This window comes from Microcaecilia unicolor, chromosome 9, assembly GCF_901765095.1.
Source record: "Microcaecilia unicolor chromosome 9, aMicUni1.1, whole genome shotgun sequence".
NCBI lineage: Eukaryota > Metazoa > Chordata > Amphibia > Gymnophiona > Siphonopidae > Microcaecilia > Microcaecilia unicolor.
In genome coordinates, this window is record NC_044039.1 from 37,292,551 (window position 1) to 37,310,832 (window position 18,282).

Consider the following 18,282-nt stretch of genomic DNA (forward strand, 5'->3'; position numbering starts at 1 on the left):
TGTGGTCTGATCTACTAGGCTCCCCTCCCCCAGCAACCACAGAAACGGAATGGGAAAAAAATCCTTAGGAAATTGAGCCCTGGGTCTATCATTCTCTCTCCCAGCTCCCATCTTGGCATGTTTTTCAAGGTACAGAGCTCTGCTTTTAAGTATGCTACAATCTCTTGAACAAAACAATTCAAAATTAACAAACCAGAACTGAGGCTTGTATGAAAGACTATGTTGGAGAACAAAGGCTTTGGCAAGGCCAAAATCCCAGTAAATATCCAGCAGACCCAACTGAAGCAGAAAATGCTACAGCTTAGCAGGGCTCTGTTTACCAATGGTAGTGGTGGTTAAACATGTTCTAGTGGTTATACATTCTGTTCCACGTCTAGAAACCCAAGCATGGGAGAAAAACATGCACATGAGGGGGGGGGGGGGGGGGGGGACGACGACCCAACAACACTACTTTCTGTTTGCAATCTTGGGCTTCTACCTTCTGCTCCAGCAAAGGAAATCAAAGCACAGGAAGAGTCCTAGTACAGCTCTCTCTCCAAGCATCAAACACAAGTCCTTTGTCTGAGTTTGAATGCTCTGTTCCTTACTGGCAGTACAGATAGAAAGCCAATGCTTTAACTATGCCACATACAACGGATGAATATGTTCCAAACTGGCTGAGAAGCTACAAGAATTATGTAGCACAGAGGAATCCCCTGGGTTCCACATCTTTTCTACTGTAGGAGCTGAAAACTGCATGACCCACCCTTCCCCAATAAGAGAGACCTCAGTTTTAAGCCAAACCACCTCGGTGTTTTCACACAGATATTGGCACAGTAAAGTATTTAGAAAAGGCCATTGTAAAGTGAGCATTTTAGACAAAGGCAGATTTTTTTTTTTTTTTTTTACTTACTGAGCACATATGGGAACCTTGCATTGTTTTGTAAACATGCAGAAGTCTGATCAGCCCCTGGCTTTTCAGTGGCCACCCACTGTCACCTTTCTACACTACCTTCATATGAATGGACACAATTCCACAAGACTGTCACAAATATCCACCCAGACAATAACAGGCGCTTCACATAGAAGAAAGCTGCAGACTGAACAGGCCAGGTACAGGGGGATGAGATGAGGGAAACTTATGTTAGATTTATGGGTTAGCATCTAATTTCACAACCAAGAAGCAACAAAACTTCCTTAGACTGAAGATACTTGTTAAACACAAAGAAAAAGAATGAGTGGAGGAGTGGCCAAATGGTTAGTGTAGTGGGTTGCGGAACTGGATTTGATTCCCGCTGCTGCCTGATGGTCAGCAGTGGGTTCAGATCCTGGGGAACCAGGTTCAATTCCCTCTGCAGTTCTGTGTGACCCTGGGCAAGTCACTTAACCCCCCCATTGCCGCAGGTACAGCAGTAGTACAATGTACCACTTAAGACTGTGAGTCCACTAGGGACAGTCCCAGTACCTGTAAAATAAAAAACTGTAAACCGCTTAGGTCTAAGCGGTATATAAATATTTAAATGAATGAATGAAATTAATTGTTTTTGCACCCACTTTCGGGGGGGGGGGGGGGGGGGGGGGAGAACAAAAAAGGTTAGGGGAGGGGGTGCTTCCAGACTTAACCCAGTTGGAATTTTGGGAAAATGTACTGTGGTTTGTTTTTTCTCTAAAACAGCTCCTAATAAACACAAGTTGGTTTGGGAAAGCATTGATGAAAGAGGATCCTGCAAGGCCATTGTTACAGACCTGGACTGCTGCAAGGCCAAATCATAGCTGGTACCTGGCAGAGTCTGTTTTCTAGTGCTGTGTTATGTGATCTTCAGATGAACAAAATTAAACAATCGGATTGGTAAATATAGAAAACAGTTGGTTAAAAACATCATGCAAGTCAATGCTCACCATGGTGAATTTTGCAAACAGTACCCAGGCTAACATCTTACAGGTGAAGGCATGTAGAGATAACACAGAGGAAATGGGCTGATCTGACATGGACGAAGCACAAAAAAAAAAGGGGGTGGGGGGGAGTCACTTCACTATTATTCATTTCCTCTTACAGATTGTCTCTGACCTGATATTTAAACTGTGTTCTCCTACCAAAAGAAATTATATCGATATATAAAATGGATTTGTATACACTGATTATAACCATACACAATGTACCGCAAGGATATGAGATTCATTTACATTATAAACTAGTACAGGGTTAAAATTATAGCTTATAAATAGGTTATCTACATTATGTGGTATAAAAATACTTAAATCATTTTTATGGACACTGACTTAAAATTAATAAAAGAGTGAACTAAATTACTCTGGCTTGGCTGTATGACTGTGATTAAAATAAGCTTTTTACATTCCATAATACCAGTTCTGCCAAAATACATAGCCGACTCCAGCTTCTGAAATGAAGAAATACGACAGCTTGGCACCAACTGAGGCGGCTGATTGAACTCTAGCCCATCTATATGTACTAACTGCAATGAATCAAAATTCAACATTTTGGATTGGTAAATATAGATAGCTAAAATGAAAGTTTTTTTTTTTTTTTTTTTTAACTCTTGGGCAGGTTCTGACTGCACTCATTCAATTCCACTGGCTGACAAGGCCTGAAATTCAGAAGCCACCTGCTCTAGGCTGTAAGGCCAGTGGGAATTAAAAAATAAAAAGTCTAGGTGTGTATGTTCACAGCTGAAATCAGAATATTTCTGTTAAAAAAAATCATAATCCCTTGACATAATCGTGAGTCTTTGTGCTGCTCACCTCCGTAGCTGCTGGTCCATGTGAACTGAAGGTGAGGCTACTTCCCAGGTACTAGGATTGTATCATTTGCTGGTCGTGAGATGCTTTGGGAGGCTGGAATTTTGGTACTGAAAAACCTTACATTAATATGACTCACATTCTTCCATTTTTCATGTGCTTGGTTGCGTGCTTCACCAAATTAAGGCATATTTTTGTGTTTCGTTTTCAAAAATAAACATATTGTACAAATTTTTTTTGTTGGGGAGGGGGAAGATTTATACACATTTTTATGGCACAAGCAGCAGGTGCTGTTAGGAAAATATATAAATATCCATTTTTTTCTATACAAATCTCCACAGTATTCGTTGCCTAATTTGTTTTATAATTTGAAACTGTACACGACTCTCTGTTACCCGTCCAAGTCCTTTCCTCTTCGCAGATAGAAACACTTTGTTATTTACAGTTGTGCATGGAGGCAGTTTAAGGACAGGGGCTCAGGAGGAGTCTGTACATGGAGAGGGCGGAGGCGGGTAGAGGTGATGGGAGTAGCTGCGCTCTGTATAGGGGGACGGCGGGCAGCTTTCACAATTCTCCTCTGCAGACAGATACTGGCTGCGTGGGGTGGGTGGAGGGGGCACAGGTTCAGAATCGTAATTCAGGTCACTGGTGTAACCCTTGGCTGTTGCTATTGTGACCCTCCTGCTCGGTGTGTAGTCACTGTCGCAAATGTCAGTGCTGCAGGGCGTGGTGGGGGGTGCAAAATGTCGGTAGCTGTATGGCCTGTAGCTGTGAAAGAGAATTAAAAATACAAGAGTCAAAACTGTGGACAGAATTTACATATTTGCATATCAGATGGCAACATTTAAGCAATATGTTGAAATAAGTCTCTATACAGCAGTGGCGTAGCTACGTGGGGCCTGAGGGGGCCGGGGCCCCCGCAGATTCGCCCCCAGACCCCCCGCCCGGCAAACCCGCCCCGCCTACCTTTACTTTTGCTGGCAGGGGATCCCACTCCCCGCCAGCCGACGTCTTCTTCTCAGTCCTTCCTGCTCTTCAATTTGTTTGCTGACGTCCTGCACGTTGTACGTGCAGGACGTCAGACTCAGAGAACAGTTCTGTTCTCTGAGTCTGATGTGCCCCCTCCCCCTGGGCTCTGGACCCCTCCCCCAAGGGAGGCTGGCTACGCCCCTGCTATACAGTCTCTTAAGTAACCCCCAGTTTTCTCAATACATCTCATATCTAAATGTATAATCCTATAGTATAGAAGGATTGAACTCTTTCTAAAGTTGCATGTGTTCTCACAGCAGACAGGCAGAGACAGTATGATGCCACCTCACACTCTGGGATCCTGAGTGCGGTATATCCTTTGGCAGCATACCTGACAGAAAAATATATCAGCTGAATATTACACCTAAGCTCAGCAAACTGCTGACTGCTTTGTCAAAAATTCTTGCTCCAGATGACTCGTTTTCATCTATTTTTTTTCACAAAACACCAGAAAGGAGCGACACCTCTTTGGCAGCTTCTATATAAGATGTGTTTGGAGAGAGGAGTCTGGCAAAACAAGAACAGGAGGAGAATTCAGCAGAATCTCTCCTCATCTAAAGATCAGGGAAACTCCAAGTGAAACTGGTAAGAGCAGGGGAGGGCAACCTTTGTACACAGAGGGCCACATGAGTGTACTATCCCTAGTGGGTTCCAATATTGCATAATGTAGGAACCAGAAATGCAGAGAGCTCCACAGACCTTCTGTGATAAATAAAAATGATGAAAACGAACTATTAGAGTGGCTATTTTGAAAATATTTGGGTAGAGAGGTGTGGTAGCCGTGTTAGTCCACTTTTAAAGGTAATCAATAGAAATAAAACAAAATAAAACTTGGAAAAGAAAATAAGATGATACCTTTTTATTGGACATAACTTAATACATTTCTTGATTAGCTTTCGAAGGTTGCCCTTCTTCGTCAGATCGGAAATAAGCAAATATTTGGGAAATACAGTAATCAAAATTGCCAAAAATCTGGTTAATGACTTTTCTGTGTATACTTCCCCTTAGTCTCATGACCCACATAAAACATTCAATGGTGGAACGTATTTGGCCTGCAGGCCACAGGTTGCCCCCCCCCCCCTTGGGCTACAGAAACATGCAATACCTGAAACCATCTTGCTTTCTTTCCTTGAAATCTATTTTTTCAAATTGGTTAGTTTATTTTTATTATTGTAAACCACTTTTTTTTTTTAGTGTGGTATAGAAAATGTTCTAATAAAACATAAATATGAAGAGATTCTCTTATTATCCCTGAAGGTGTTACTTCTTTGTATAGCCATAAAACTAAAACTTTTACCAGTGCCTACTCTAGAGCTGCAGATTTGACTGGATCAACACTCCTAAGCAGGGGTGTGACTAAAACGAGTGTCTTGCAGGTGGCGCAAAAACATGCAATCTAACATTACCTGTATGACCTGTGAGTGGAGGGACTGTTTGAAGAATAACCAAACTCAATCGTGTAATGGGACCGCTCTGTAGCTGGTGAAGGTGGTGGATTCAAAATCTGACAAGAAAAGCAAGGTGCAAAATGTTAAAAATAATAAGCAGACCCGCCAACCAATTCTGGGAAAGGAAGGACTTGTCTGGTGAGTGAAAAGTGCCTCATTTCCCATAACTTTTTTTTTTTTTTTAAACAAATCAAATTCACTGCCTAGCCTCAAATGGAAACAGCCTCCACTCTCTCCCCCTCTCTGCCGCCCCCCCCCCCAAACCAAAGGAGCTTCCCGCTTCCTCTCCCCCCCCCCCCCCCCACTCCCTATACTGTCTCGCTTGGAGCAGGATCAATTGCATTCACTTCTGCCCATGCCATTGCCGCAGTCAAAACAGCAGTCTCGTGAGATCGCTCTTGCCCATGCTGGCTCCAATCTTAAAATGGCTGCCGTGACCTCCAGCAGCAATCTTGGCAGCTATTTAGACAGCGGAGACAGCATGAGCACAAGAGAGTGGAGATCACCCTTGCCCCAACTTACCACTCAGTAGGAAGAGAGAGAGGAGGAGGAGACACTGGAAGACAGTTTTGGATTCAGCCAAAACCAAATTTTGGGCCAGTTTCGGCACTGAAGCCAACACTGGCATTCAATCAGCCTCTAAGAGTAATAACTGGTGACTGATTTCCATGGCCATGTTACAAGGTTCTAGGAGGAGGCCTGATGCATAGTTTCCAGCCTCAGGATCATTGCTGTGATAATCTAACTAGGAATGGGAGAAAATTCCTCAGGCAGTTGTAAACAAAAGGTTCATGGTGCCAGGATTTCGGCAATGGTTCTGATTGAGCTGGAAGAACAATGGAGAAAAGGAGAAACAACCGAGCCAACAAGAACTAAAAACCTTTGTCCTCACTTTTCTGAAGCACTGGGCAAGGGTCTAACATGCAAAACCCTAAGCAGCAGAGGTATACAGTCATAATACTTGGAGTGGAGGAATAGCTTAATGGTTAGTGCAATGAGCTGAGATTCTGGGGAACTGGGTTCAATTCCCTCTGCAGCTCCTTGTGACTCTGGGCAAGTCACTTAACATTCCACTACCCCAAGTACAAAAACTTGGATTTTGAGCCTTCTAGATGCAGTAGTGCAACAGAAGGTAAAATTATGTATAATCATACCTGATAATTTTCTTTCCATTAATCATAGCTGATCAATCCATAGACTGGTGGGTTGTGTCCATCTACCAGCAGGTGGAGATAGAGAGCAAACTTTTGCCTCCCTATATGTGGTCATGTGCTGCCGGAAACTCCTCAGTATGTCGATATCAAAGCTCCATCCGCAGGACTCAGCACTTAGAGAATTACACCCACGAAGGGACACTCTGCCCAGCTCACCACCGCCGAAACGGGGGAGGGGAATTAACCCAGCTCATCCCCACACAAGTGGGGGAGGGGAATCCGTCCAGCTCATCCCCGCGGAGCGGGGGAGGGACACCACACCCGCCGATGCGGGGGGATCTGGCTTATCCTGCAACCGCAACCGCGGGAGGAGCTGACTGACCCTAACACCGCCGAAGCGGGAGGGGTACAAAGCTGCCCTACAGCCGCACAAAGCGGGAGGGAGTGCCGGCAGAATTTTAAGTCTCAATCCAGCCCCGTAAAACGGAGGGGAGAGGAATGCAGCAGCTCACTGTAACACAAACTCGTCTTAACTCTTGAAGAATCCAAGTGAAAAAACTTGAACACGAAGTCTTTCTGAAGTAACTGAAGACTAAACTTGAACCTGAAATGCAACCAGAATAAAAACAGTACAGATATCTGGGAGGGGCTATGGATTGATCAGCTATGATTAATGGAAAGAAAATTATCAGGTATGATTATACATAATTTTACCTTCCATATCATCAAGCTGATCAATCCATAGACTGGTGGGATGTACCGAAGCAGTACTCACCCAGGGCGGGACATAGAAATCCCTGACCTCAACACTGAAGCTCCAAACCGGGCCTCCGCCCGTGCAGCCACAGTCAAACGGTAATGCTTGGAGAATGTATGAGTCGAAGCCCAAGTTGCCGCCTTGCATATCTCTTCCAAGGAGACGGATCCGGCCTCTGCCATCGAGGTCGCCTGAGCTCTCGTGGAGTGAGCCTTCAGCTGGATAGGCGGCACCTTCCCTGCGGCCACATAAGCCGCTGCAATGGCTTCCTTGACCCATCTTGCCACTGTAGGCTTAGCAGCCTGCAGACCCTTACGAGGACCTGCAAACAGGACAAACAGATGATCCGATTTCCGGAAATCATTGGTCACTTCCAAGTATCTGATGATGACTCGTCTCACATCCAGATATTTAAGAGCAGAGTACTCCTCTGGGTAGTCCTCCCTACGAAAGGAAGGGAGACATAGCTGCTGATTCACATGGAAGCGAGAAACAATCTTGGGCAGGAAGGAAGGCACTGTGCGAATAGTCACTCCTGCCTCAGTGAACTGTAGAAAAGGCTCTCGACATGAGAGCGCCTGGAGCTCGGAAACTCTTCTGGCTGAAGTGATAGCCACCAAAAAGACTGCTTTCAACGTCAGGTCTTTCAGAGATGCCCTTGACAAGGGTTCAAACGGCGGCTTCTGCAATGCTCTTAGCACCAGGTTGAGATTCCACGCAGGCACCACTGAGTGCAGAGGAGGGCGCAGGTGATTAACCCCCTTGAGAAAGCGCACCACATCTGGCTGCGAAGCCAGGGAAGCACCCTTCAGGCGGCCCCTGAAGCAAGCCAGAGCCGCTACCTGGACCTTAAGGGAACTGAGTGACAGGCCTTTGTCCAGACCTTCTTGCAGGAACGCCAACACTGAAGAAATTGGAGCAGTGAAAGGAGAAAGAGAGCCTGCTTCACACCACGCTGCAAAGATACGCCAAACCCTGGCGTAAGCAGTAGAAGTAGAGCGTTTCCTCGCTCTCAGCATAGTGGCGATGACCTTGTCTGAGAAGCCCTTCTTCCTCAGACGCTGCCGCTCAATAGCCAGGCCGTAAGACCAGAGGGATCCTCCATCACCACGGGACCCTGATGTAACAGGCCCTGCTCCACTGGCAACCGCAGAGGATCGTCGACTGAGAGCCTGATCAAGTCCGCATACCAGGGACGCCTGGGCCAATCCGGACCCACCAGGATTATCCTGCCGGGATGCTTTGCCACCCGGTCTAGTACCCTGCCCAACATGGGCCAGGGCGGGAACACATAGAGAAGCTCTTGTGTCGGCCATTGTTGGAGAAGAGCATCTACTCCCAGGGATCGAGGGTCCCGTCCTCTGCTGAAGAAGCGCGGCACTTGGCAATTGGCCGATGACGCCATCAGATCTAGGCTCGGCTGGCCCCAGCGCTTCGTGATGTCCAAGAACGCCTGAGCAGATAGCTGCCACTCTCCGGGCTCCAAGGTATGGCGACTGAGAAAGTCCGCCTTGACATTCATGACTCCGGCAATGTGGGCCGCTGACAGCTGTTCCAGGTTCGCTTCCGCCCACTGGCAGAGACTCATAGCTTCCTTGGCTAGAGGGGCGCTCTTGGTACCTCCCTGGCGGGTGACATAGGCCACAGCCGTGGCATTGTCCGACAGGACCCGTACAGGCTTCAACACCAGTACCGGGATGAACTCCAAAAGCGCCAACCGAATGGCTCTGAGTTCCAGGAGGTTGATAGACCACTTTGCCTCTGCAGGAGACCAGAGCCCCTGCGCTGTCCTTCCCAAGCAGTGGGCTCCCCAGCCCGATAACGAGGCGTCCGTCGTGACGACAATCCACTCTGGGGACACCAGAGGCATTCCCGCAGACAACTTGTCTGTCTGCATCCACCAGCTCAGCGCCTTGCGCACTGCTGGATCCAAGGGAAGACGCACCGCATAATCCTCCGACATCGGAGTCCAGCGCTGCAGCAGAGAGTGTTGTAGTGGTCTCATATGAGCCCTGGCCCAGGGCACTACTTCCATCGTGGCCGTCATAGAGCCCAACAGCTGCACATAGTCCCAAGCCCGAAGAGGAGAGGCTACTAGGAACTGGTCCACCTGAGCCTGAAGCTTGACAATCCGATTGTCTGGCAGGAACACTCTGCCCACTTGGGTGTCGAATCGAACTCCCAGATACTCCAGGGACTGAGTCGGGCGCAGCTGGCTCTTCTCCCAGTTGATGATCCATCCCAGGGAGCTCAAAAGAGCAACTACCCGGTCCACAGCTTTGCCGCACTCTGCATAAGAGGGGGCTCGGATCAACCAGTCGTCCAGATAAGGATGGACTTGTACTCCTTCCTTTCGCAGGAAGGCCGCTATGACCACCATTACCTTGGAAAAGGTCCGCGGAGCAGTAGCCAACCCGAACGGGAGGGCTCTGAACTGGAAGTGTCGGCCCAGGACTGCAAACGCAGAAAGCGTTGATGAGGAGGCCAGATGGGAATATGCAGGTACGCTTCCTTGATGTCCAAGGATGCCAGGTACTCCCCTGCCTTCACTGCCGCTATAACAGAGCGGAGAGTCTCCATGCGAAAGTGCCGCACTTTCAAGGCCCGATTGACCCCTTTGAGGTCGAGGATAGGCCGGACAGAACCTCCTTTCTTTGGTACCACAAAGTAAATGGAGTAACGCCCCTTGCCAAGCTGACTTTCTGGCACCGGAACGACCGCACCCAGGCGGATCAGATTGTCCAAAGTCTGCTGCACTGCCACAGCTTTGACCGGAGACTTGCAGGGAGAGAGTACAAACCCGTCTCTTAAGGGTCGGCAGAACTCTAGCTTGTAGCCGTCTCTGATGACTTCCAGCACCCAAGCATCTGAAGTTATTGTGGTCCACTCGCCCAGAAACGAGGACAGCCGTCCTCCAATCTGCACTGGGGCGTGGACCAATACCCCGTCATTGGGTACGAGACCCTGGGGGAGGACCGGAGGGAGCACCTCCGGGACGGCGGTCTCTGCGAAAGGAATGCTGCTTGGGGGAGAAATTCCTCTTAAAGGAAGAGGGGGCAGAAGCACCCGACCTGCCCGGGCGGTACCGACGGGCTTCCTGAAACCGTCCTCTGGAGGTACCGGGACGAGCACTAGCCCGAGCCCTGACCTCCGGTAACTTCTTGCCCTTAGAAGTGCCGAGATCAGTCACGATTTTGTCCAGCTCGACCCCAAAGAGCAGCTTGCCTTTAAAAGGCAATCTAGCCAGGCGGGATTTTGAGGCGTGGTCAGCAGACCAATGTTTCAGCCAAAGCCACCGCCGCGCAGAGACAGTCTGAGCCATGCCTTTAGCTGAGGCTCTCAAGACATCATACAGCAAGTCTGCCAAATAGGCTAAGCCCGATTCCAGGGCTGGCCAATCATTCCTCAAGAAATGATCCGAGGGGGAAGCCCGCTGCACCATAGTCAGGCACGCCCTGGCCACATAGGAGCCGCAAACTGAGGCCTGCAAACTTAAAGCAGCCGCCTCAAAGGACGACCTTAAGGCCGCCTCCAATCTCCTGTCTTGGGCGTCCTTTAGGGCCGTGCCACCTTCCACCGGCAATGCCGTTTTCTTAGTCACCGCAGTGATTAAAGAATCCACGGTAGGCCACAGATAGGCCTCACGTTCACTCACAGCCAAAGGATAGAGGCGGGACATAGCCCTAGCCACTTTAAGGCTCGCTTCTGGGACATCCCATTGAGCCGAAATTAAGGTGTGCATGGCATCATGCACGTGGAAGGTTCTAGGCGGGCGCTTCGTCCCCAGCATAATGGCAGAGCCAACAGGGGCTGAGGGAGAGACGTCCTCCGGAGAGGATATCTTCAAAGTGTCCATGGCCTGTAACAACAGGTTGGGCAAATCCTCCGGGCGAAAAAGCCGCGCTGCAGAGGGGTCATCCGCTCCATCCGAGCGGGGATCCGTCTCCTCCAAGGAATCCGCAAAGGACCGTTGGGAGACCTCAGACACGCTGCCCTCATCTACATCGGAGGAGACAAATTCCTCCAAGGCCTGGGAATCAACCCGAGGGCGTTTACCTCTGGGAACCTCAACCTCTTTACCAGAGGAGGGAGCGGGGGCAGCGTTGTGCATGAGGAAGGCCCGATGCAGCAGCAAAACAAACTCGGGGGAGAAACCCCCCAGACTGTGCACCTCCGCAGCCTGGGCAACAGCCCTAGGCGCGCTCTCAACCGGCGCTCGCAACAGCGGGGGAGAGACATGCTGCGCATCCAAAATGGCGTCCGGCGCGAAACTCCGCGAAGGAGCCGCGCGGGAAGAACGGCTCTTAACTTTAGCCGCTTCTGTGCCGTCGCCCAAATCAAAGGCGTTCATGGCATTAATGTCTCCAACCTCAAGGGCGGCCCAAGAAGAAGCCGTCCGAGCCGCGTGGCCGGCCAAGATGGCGGAGCCGAGGAGCGGGGGATGGGCGTTTATGGCGGGAAAAACCGCCACGCCGGAGGAAGGACCGGGACATGCATCGGTCGCGAAACTGTCACCCACCAAGGGCGAATCCGGCTTGAAGACCCCCGCATCCCCTCTAGAAGCGCTCGAGCGACCCGGGGAGCGACCCTTTGCGCCCTCGCCCTCCGACGCCATGTGCCACGAGGAGAAGAATCGGGGAACCCCCGCCCGCTATAAAAAGGTAAAATTACCTGCTGTCCGCTCCGAGTTGTAACGACCTGGTGTCTCAGTGAGTAGCTGCAATAGACGCTTAAATAAACGTCGAAATAAACGCCTTTAAGGCCGTTCAAAATTTTTTTTTTTTTTTTTTTTTAACGGAGCCAGCGGGAGGGGGGAGAAAAGGAGGGACCTGGCACCACCAGGTTTGCACTTGCTCAAAAGAGCCCTCAACCCCAGGCACTCAACAAAACCTAAAAATTAGGCTTGGAGGCCTAGCCAGAGCTGCTGCTGTGTGTGACCACCACCTGCTGAGATAGAGAACATACTGAGGAGTTTCCGGCAGCACATGACCACATATAGGGAGGCAAAAGTTTGCTCTCTATCTCCACCTGCTGGTAGATGGACACAACCCACCAGTCTATGGATTGATCAGCTTGATGATATGGAAATGATCATTATTAGTAGTAGTACTTCATAACAAATTGGCTGTAGGGTTTGGAAAATAAACGGATACATCTTTCTAGAAAAATGCTTTATAAATATTAGTATTCCCAGGTGGTGGAAGGAAATTTTTACTCAAAGGTAAACACCGCCCATCTCCAAATACTGCCTTTTTCTGCCTTACAGCTGCAAGGGACACATCTTTGAAACTCCTAATTCCTCAAAAAGCTTTTCTTGTTTGCTTTACTTGCCCTGTTCCTCCTCCTGTGTTCATTCTGACATTTTGGGGTTTTTTTTAATTTCATACATCTACACTTTCTCTTTCAGGTCACTCTTCAGCTGTTTATATGTCTGTCACAAATGCTGATTCTTTGCCGGTTGTGATGCTTTTGTTTGATACACATACATATACAATATCCAAAGCTGGTGTTATACATGAACTGTTAGGATCACACAGACCTCATATCAGTCCAGCTAAAAAAGATTTATTTATTTACTGCATTTGATAGAGTGGTTCACACACAAATATCTGTACAGGTACTTTCTGATTCACAAGGGCTCACAATCTAAATATTATTTATATCTGGGGCAATAGAGGGTTAAGTGACTTGCCCAGGGCACAAAATGCTGCAGTTGTAAGCTACAATCAGTTTCTTCAGGAAGAATGCTCTCACTTGAACTCAGGAATGCATTCTGTCATTCCAGGTTTGGCAGGATGAACTTGTGAGGTACATCACTTCACCTCTGCCCATAACTTCAAGCCCCAGATGTTGCTACAGATATTAAATGCAATCCAGATAAAAAAAAGACTAATATTCATTCCTACATATTTTGTTTTCAATTATCTAGATGAAAAAAAAAAATCCATTGCAAAGTAAACTTGCATTCCGATACGCTACTTCACTGCACATGAGTGTATTAAGGTATGACTGGTTTGTTAACTCTAGTTTGATCATAGTCTCACCAGTATAAGCAAAGCTGAAGTGTAAGTACTGATAAGACACAAAAAAACAAATTTTTTTTTTTTTTTTTGGGGGGGGGGGGGGGGATTGGGGAATAAAAAGTGATTAAGAGCATATCCTGGTACAGGTGCATGCCTGTTTGTATATGTATATAGTATGTGTATATTATACATGGTATCAGGTGAGTTCCCACCCGGACAATTCCCACCTAGGACAACTCCATTCCCACTTAAGGGGGACAATTCCCACTAAGGACTTTTCCTACCCGGTCATTTCCCACCCTCCCTAGACTTTTTTTTTTTTTAACGTACGATAGCTTCTTTCTTGTATTGGGTCCTATAAGTCCTGGCAGTGGGCTTTTTTCTTTTTTTTTTTTTTTTTAATTACGGCGTCTGAAAGTAAGTTTGAGCAGCATATGGATGTACACAGAGGACGTATAATAATGGAATAACTTTTCATAAGCAGAGTAGTAATTTGTTATAAATCATTATCAGTGTGTCATTTTGAGGTGCTAATTAGGCTGAAACCTAGTTTGGTACGCCACTGTTGGGGAGCACTGCTCTCCATATATAAACTGCATGTCTGGAAGGGGAAAGGGATGTGTAAAAGATAATGTTAGAGGGGTGTGAGGCCCCCCAAATGATGTGGATGAGAAAAGGGAGAGAAATTACTTGTCCTAGTGAGTTCTGTTTTTTTTTTTTTGGAGGGGGGGGGGGGTTATGGGTGGTAATTGTCCTCCCTGGCCTGGTGGGAATTGATGTGTTGTGTGTGTGTGTGTGTATATATATATATATATATATATATATATATACACACACACACACACACATACATACATACACACTCCTAACCTTTTACTCCCTTCTCCCTCCCCTTTTTTTCTTCTGTCTATCCCCTTCTCCTTTCTCTCATTAGACTTGGGTAAGGTAAACAAAAACCTGTTAAGAATTAAAAGTTTACTGTACATGTTCATTCTTTTGATACTAAAATGGTTCAGTGTATTCTCTGGAGTTATCATGTATGTTCTTTTTCTTGGCTATATGGTCTTGCACTTTCTGACACAATTTGCCTTTTCTTAATAAAGACCTCCCTTAAAATAAAAACACACACACACACAAAAACCCCAACAACCCACAAATGCATTTCCTGGGATCTATCCATTTCTACTGCAAGACAATAGGAAATCTTGTAAGATGAAAGATAGTTAAACGGTTTTGTGATATTTGTTAAAAACATTAAAGTACTAAGGTTCAAGACATTCAATATCTAGTAAGCGAAAGAATAGTGAAGTTCTTACTGGAGGAAAGTAAGTGCCTTTGGTACTTGAAGAACTGCTGGATGATGCCCCAGTCACATGAGCTCTGTCGTACGGGGGTCCACTACTTCCACCCATAATGCTTAGGGAACTGATCACAGATTTACCACGAGACATTCCTATGGGAAACAATGTTACAGATTTTTTTTTTTAATAAGGTCTACAGGCAACCTGAACTTATATCCCAAAGACAGACAAGTCTTCAAGCTGTAGTCATAAGAAAATATTTTAGAAAACTGCGCAGGGAATCAGGATCTCTAGCTGAAGGCGGAATATGAAAAACCTGCAGGGCGAGTGCATCAGAGAAACTTGGATGTAAAATAGATATGCTATAAATATTACCTTCTTATTAAAAAAAAAAATCCTTGGTCAGCAACAGCATTCAGTGTGGTTAAAACAATTTTGGCTAGGTTGAGTTGATGATTTAAAATATTAGAGTCATATGATGCAGACAGCAGAACGCAAGTTTCTCAGACATACTGTTTTAATAAGCCCTTGCTGCTCTGGAGATGGAGTTACTCAATACTTAACTATGTTGGCTTAACGTACTGACCATTAAAACAGAGGAACAATCCTACATGCTTCCTTGCAGAAAGAAAGGAAGCAGGTCCCTCTTGTCATTCTCCACTGAACTTGCATGAAATTGGAAGGAAATCAGTTTCAGAACAATCTGAACTCAAAAACACTGACCTGGCTGACAGAAAGAAAAGTTCAAAAGGAAGATTTTGCTTGCATGCAGCCCAATCCTACGGAACATAGGCAAGGAGGTAAGGCTGCAGCGTGCAATGGGTAGAGACAGAGAAAGGAGGAAATAGGCATGTGTTCAAAGAACAGTACATACCATTAAAAGGAAGGAGAGGGATTGGGGAGACCACAGGAGAGAATACGGCAGGCATGAGACAACATGGGGATGAAAGACAGGAGGGAAAGGAGCCTTAGATCAAAACATCAATCATTCTTTGCCACTGATCAGCTTTATCAGGTGCCTATGACCATTTGATACATCTCACTTCTGTAAGATGAATTCAATGAGAAGCAATTAACATACACCTGTTCTTGCACTCCATTATCAGTTGCGCTGTCAATGCGCTAGTAATGAACACTGCTTAGCAGGAGATATCTCTTAAAAAATCATGGTGTTTCCAAATCTAGAGTCCCATTTTTTACATCTTCTTAGGCTCCACGGCAAAAATAAAGTTCTTCAGGTTTACAAAGTATGGGGAAAAGATCTAGGAGGGGTCTTGAAATAATTTTGGTCTAAAGTCATTGATACCTCCTTTGTCAGTTTCAATCACTTAATCACCATACTTCCTTAGCCACAGAGCATTCTGGACTCCTATAAAAGCTACACAAATCTCTAGAGATAGTAATGGCAAATGCTGGGTATGTAGCTTAAAAACAGGTACCCTTATTGACATGATTTATCAGTGTATAATGCTACAAGTGTTATCTTCACCCAACGCATAATTAAACTCTGGAATTCGTTGCTGGAGAACGTGGTGAAAGTGGTTAGCTTAGCAGAGTTTTAAAAGGGGTTAGACGGTTTCCTAAAGGACAAGTCCATAAACCACTACTAAATGGACTTGGGAAAAATCCACAATTCCAGGAATAACATGTATAGAATGTTTGTACGTTTGGGAAGCTTGCCAGGTGCCCTTGGCCTGGATTGGCCGCTGTCGTGGACAGGATGCTGGGCTCGATGGACCCTTGGTCTTTTCCCAGTGTGGCATTACTTATGTACTGGTCAAAATTATAGATAAGAATAGCTAAATTAAATATATTATCTTTAGACACAATTAAATGATAAAGAATGCAACAGTTACATAAAATCAACAGTAGATAAGTGGGAAAGGACAACTTCCAGAGATGAATATGTGGGTAGAATATGCTATGTTTGTATAGGAGTTACTATATGAAGAGGCAGGCCAGAGAAGTTAGGTCAACAAAGGAAAAAAATGTTAACAGATGGAAAAGCTTAGATATATTGCATAATAACAGACTTCTATGTTAATTGCTTCCATGTACAGACTGGTTGTGTATGGTTTATGTTAATGCTTATGAACACCTTCAATTCAATGAACAGCAAAATAATATACACCTATTGCTTGAACTTCTGTTTTTCTAATGGCTAAGAAGAGCAATTTACTAGTGCAGATGGGTACAGTTCAAATGCTCACAAGCTCATTCTGCTGTATAATATAGTCATGTAATAATCTCCATTGTAATTTCACCTCTCCATCACCAGCACTGCTTGGCTCTCAAGAATGAGATTCTACCACGTGCTATACACTCCATGTTCTCCCTGTACTCACCTGGGAGAGATCCAGACAGAGAGCTTGGGTGAGGCACATAACCAAGTTGTACAGAGACTGGTCTATGAATCATGTAGTCATTGGTCATCGCTTCCCCATCGCCCTTCATGTGAGGACACAGCACCCGCTGGCAGATGAAGTACATACCACCTATCACGAAAACTGTGAGGATCACACCAATAATGGAGCCAATCATGTTGATGGACTGAGGTGGCGGCTCCTCTGTAGGATCTAAAAGTAGAAAAAGATGCATCCATGTCAGTTGCAACACTTTCCTGGCTATTTGTAAAATTTCTTACCACCAACCCCCACCAGAAAGATTACACCAGCAGAGTACACAATCACATTAATTCAACACATTGGAGAAGCTTTTAGTGGAAAAAGATATGAGTATCAGGCGAGATAATCTGAAGGCTGGACCTGATGGATCTCCTCTTCTTTCTACCTAACTCTCAACATAGATGTGAAAATGGGTGAGAAAAGAGGAGGAGGACAGGGAGTACTGGTAATATCACCCCAAATTCATTCTCATCCAGAACACATGAATTTATTGCATTTGATTACTTGCCTTGTCGAAAAACTCTCAAAGCAAGGTACTATAAAACTGCATATCAAAGTTTCTACCTCTTATTAACAGAACAAAACAGTCCATGAGTGGTGTAGAACAGACAGAAGTGAATTGATTTTTCACTCTTTCAAAAAGTACAAAGACCAGGGGACACTCAATGAAGTTAAATGGAAATACTTTAAAATCAAATAGGAGGAAATACTTTTTCACTCAAAGAATAGTTAAGATCTGCAACTCACTGCTGCAGGTGTGGTAACAGCGATTAGCGTATCTGGGTTTAAAAAATGGTCTGGACAAGTTCCTGGTGGAAAAGTCCACAGTCTCTTATTGAGATGGACATGGGGGAAGCCACTGCTTGCCCCAGGACTGGTAACATAGAATGTTGCTACTAATTGGGTTTCTGCCAGGCACTTGTTACCTGGATTGGCCACTGCTAGAAGCAGGATACGGGGCTAGATGGACTACTAGTCTGACCCAGTATGGCTATTCTTATGTTCTCATTCATGAGAGAGATCTGCATGCAGTTTAGGCAGTGCATGCAAATCAGTAGTCTCCCTTCCCAAAGCATACTGTCAGCTGTGTGACAGCACCGCCATGACAGGTGAAGCGAAGAGGCAGTTCCTTTCTGTTTCACATATCACCATGGCCTGGGTCCCCATCAATCACTCTCTCTCATGTCCCCTCTCCAGCCTTCTCCCAGCCAGTCTTCTCTCATGCCCCATCTCCAGTCAGTCTCTCATGTCCCCCCTTCCAGCCTTCCACTGGTCAGTCTCTCTCATGCCACCATCCAGCCTTCTCCCCTCCACCCCCCCAGTCAGTCTCTCTCATGCCCCCTTCCCCTCCTCCTCTCACAATCACCAGCTATTATCTCCCTACCAGGTACTTCTTAGCCAGGATCAGGTGACCCTCAGGGGGAGGAAT

General features: G+C 46.2%; 1 protein-coding gene across 1 annotated transcript in view; it reads right to left on the reverse strand.

The window, feature by feature from the left end:
* Positions 1-1,554: 1,554 nt before the first annotated feature.
* The window catches only part of LRP6 (LDL receptor related protein 6), a 280,419-nt gene continuing 263,691 nt past the window's right edge, over positions 1,555-18,282 (reverse strand). Inside the window, exons 20-23 of the mRNA XM_030214121.1 lie at positions 16,794-17,024; positions 14,464-14,600; positions 5,172-5,269; positions 1,555-3,504 (exon numbers count right to left, since the gene is read on the reverse strand). Of these exons, the coding sequence (XP_030069981.1) occupies positions 3,213-3,504; positions 5,172-5,269; positions 14,464-14,600; positions 16,794-17,024 (758 nt within the window). The 3' untranslated portion in view covers positions 1,555-3,212. The remainder of the gene's footprint in view (positions 3,505-5,171; positions 5,270-14,463; positions 14,601-16,793; positions 17,025-18,282) is intronic.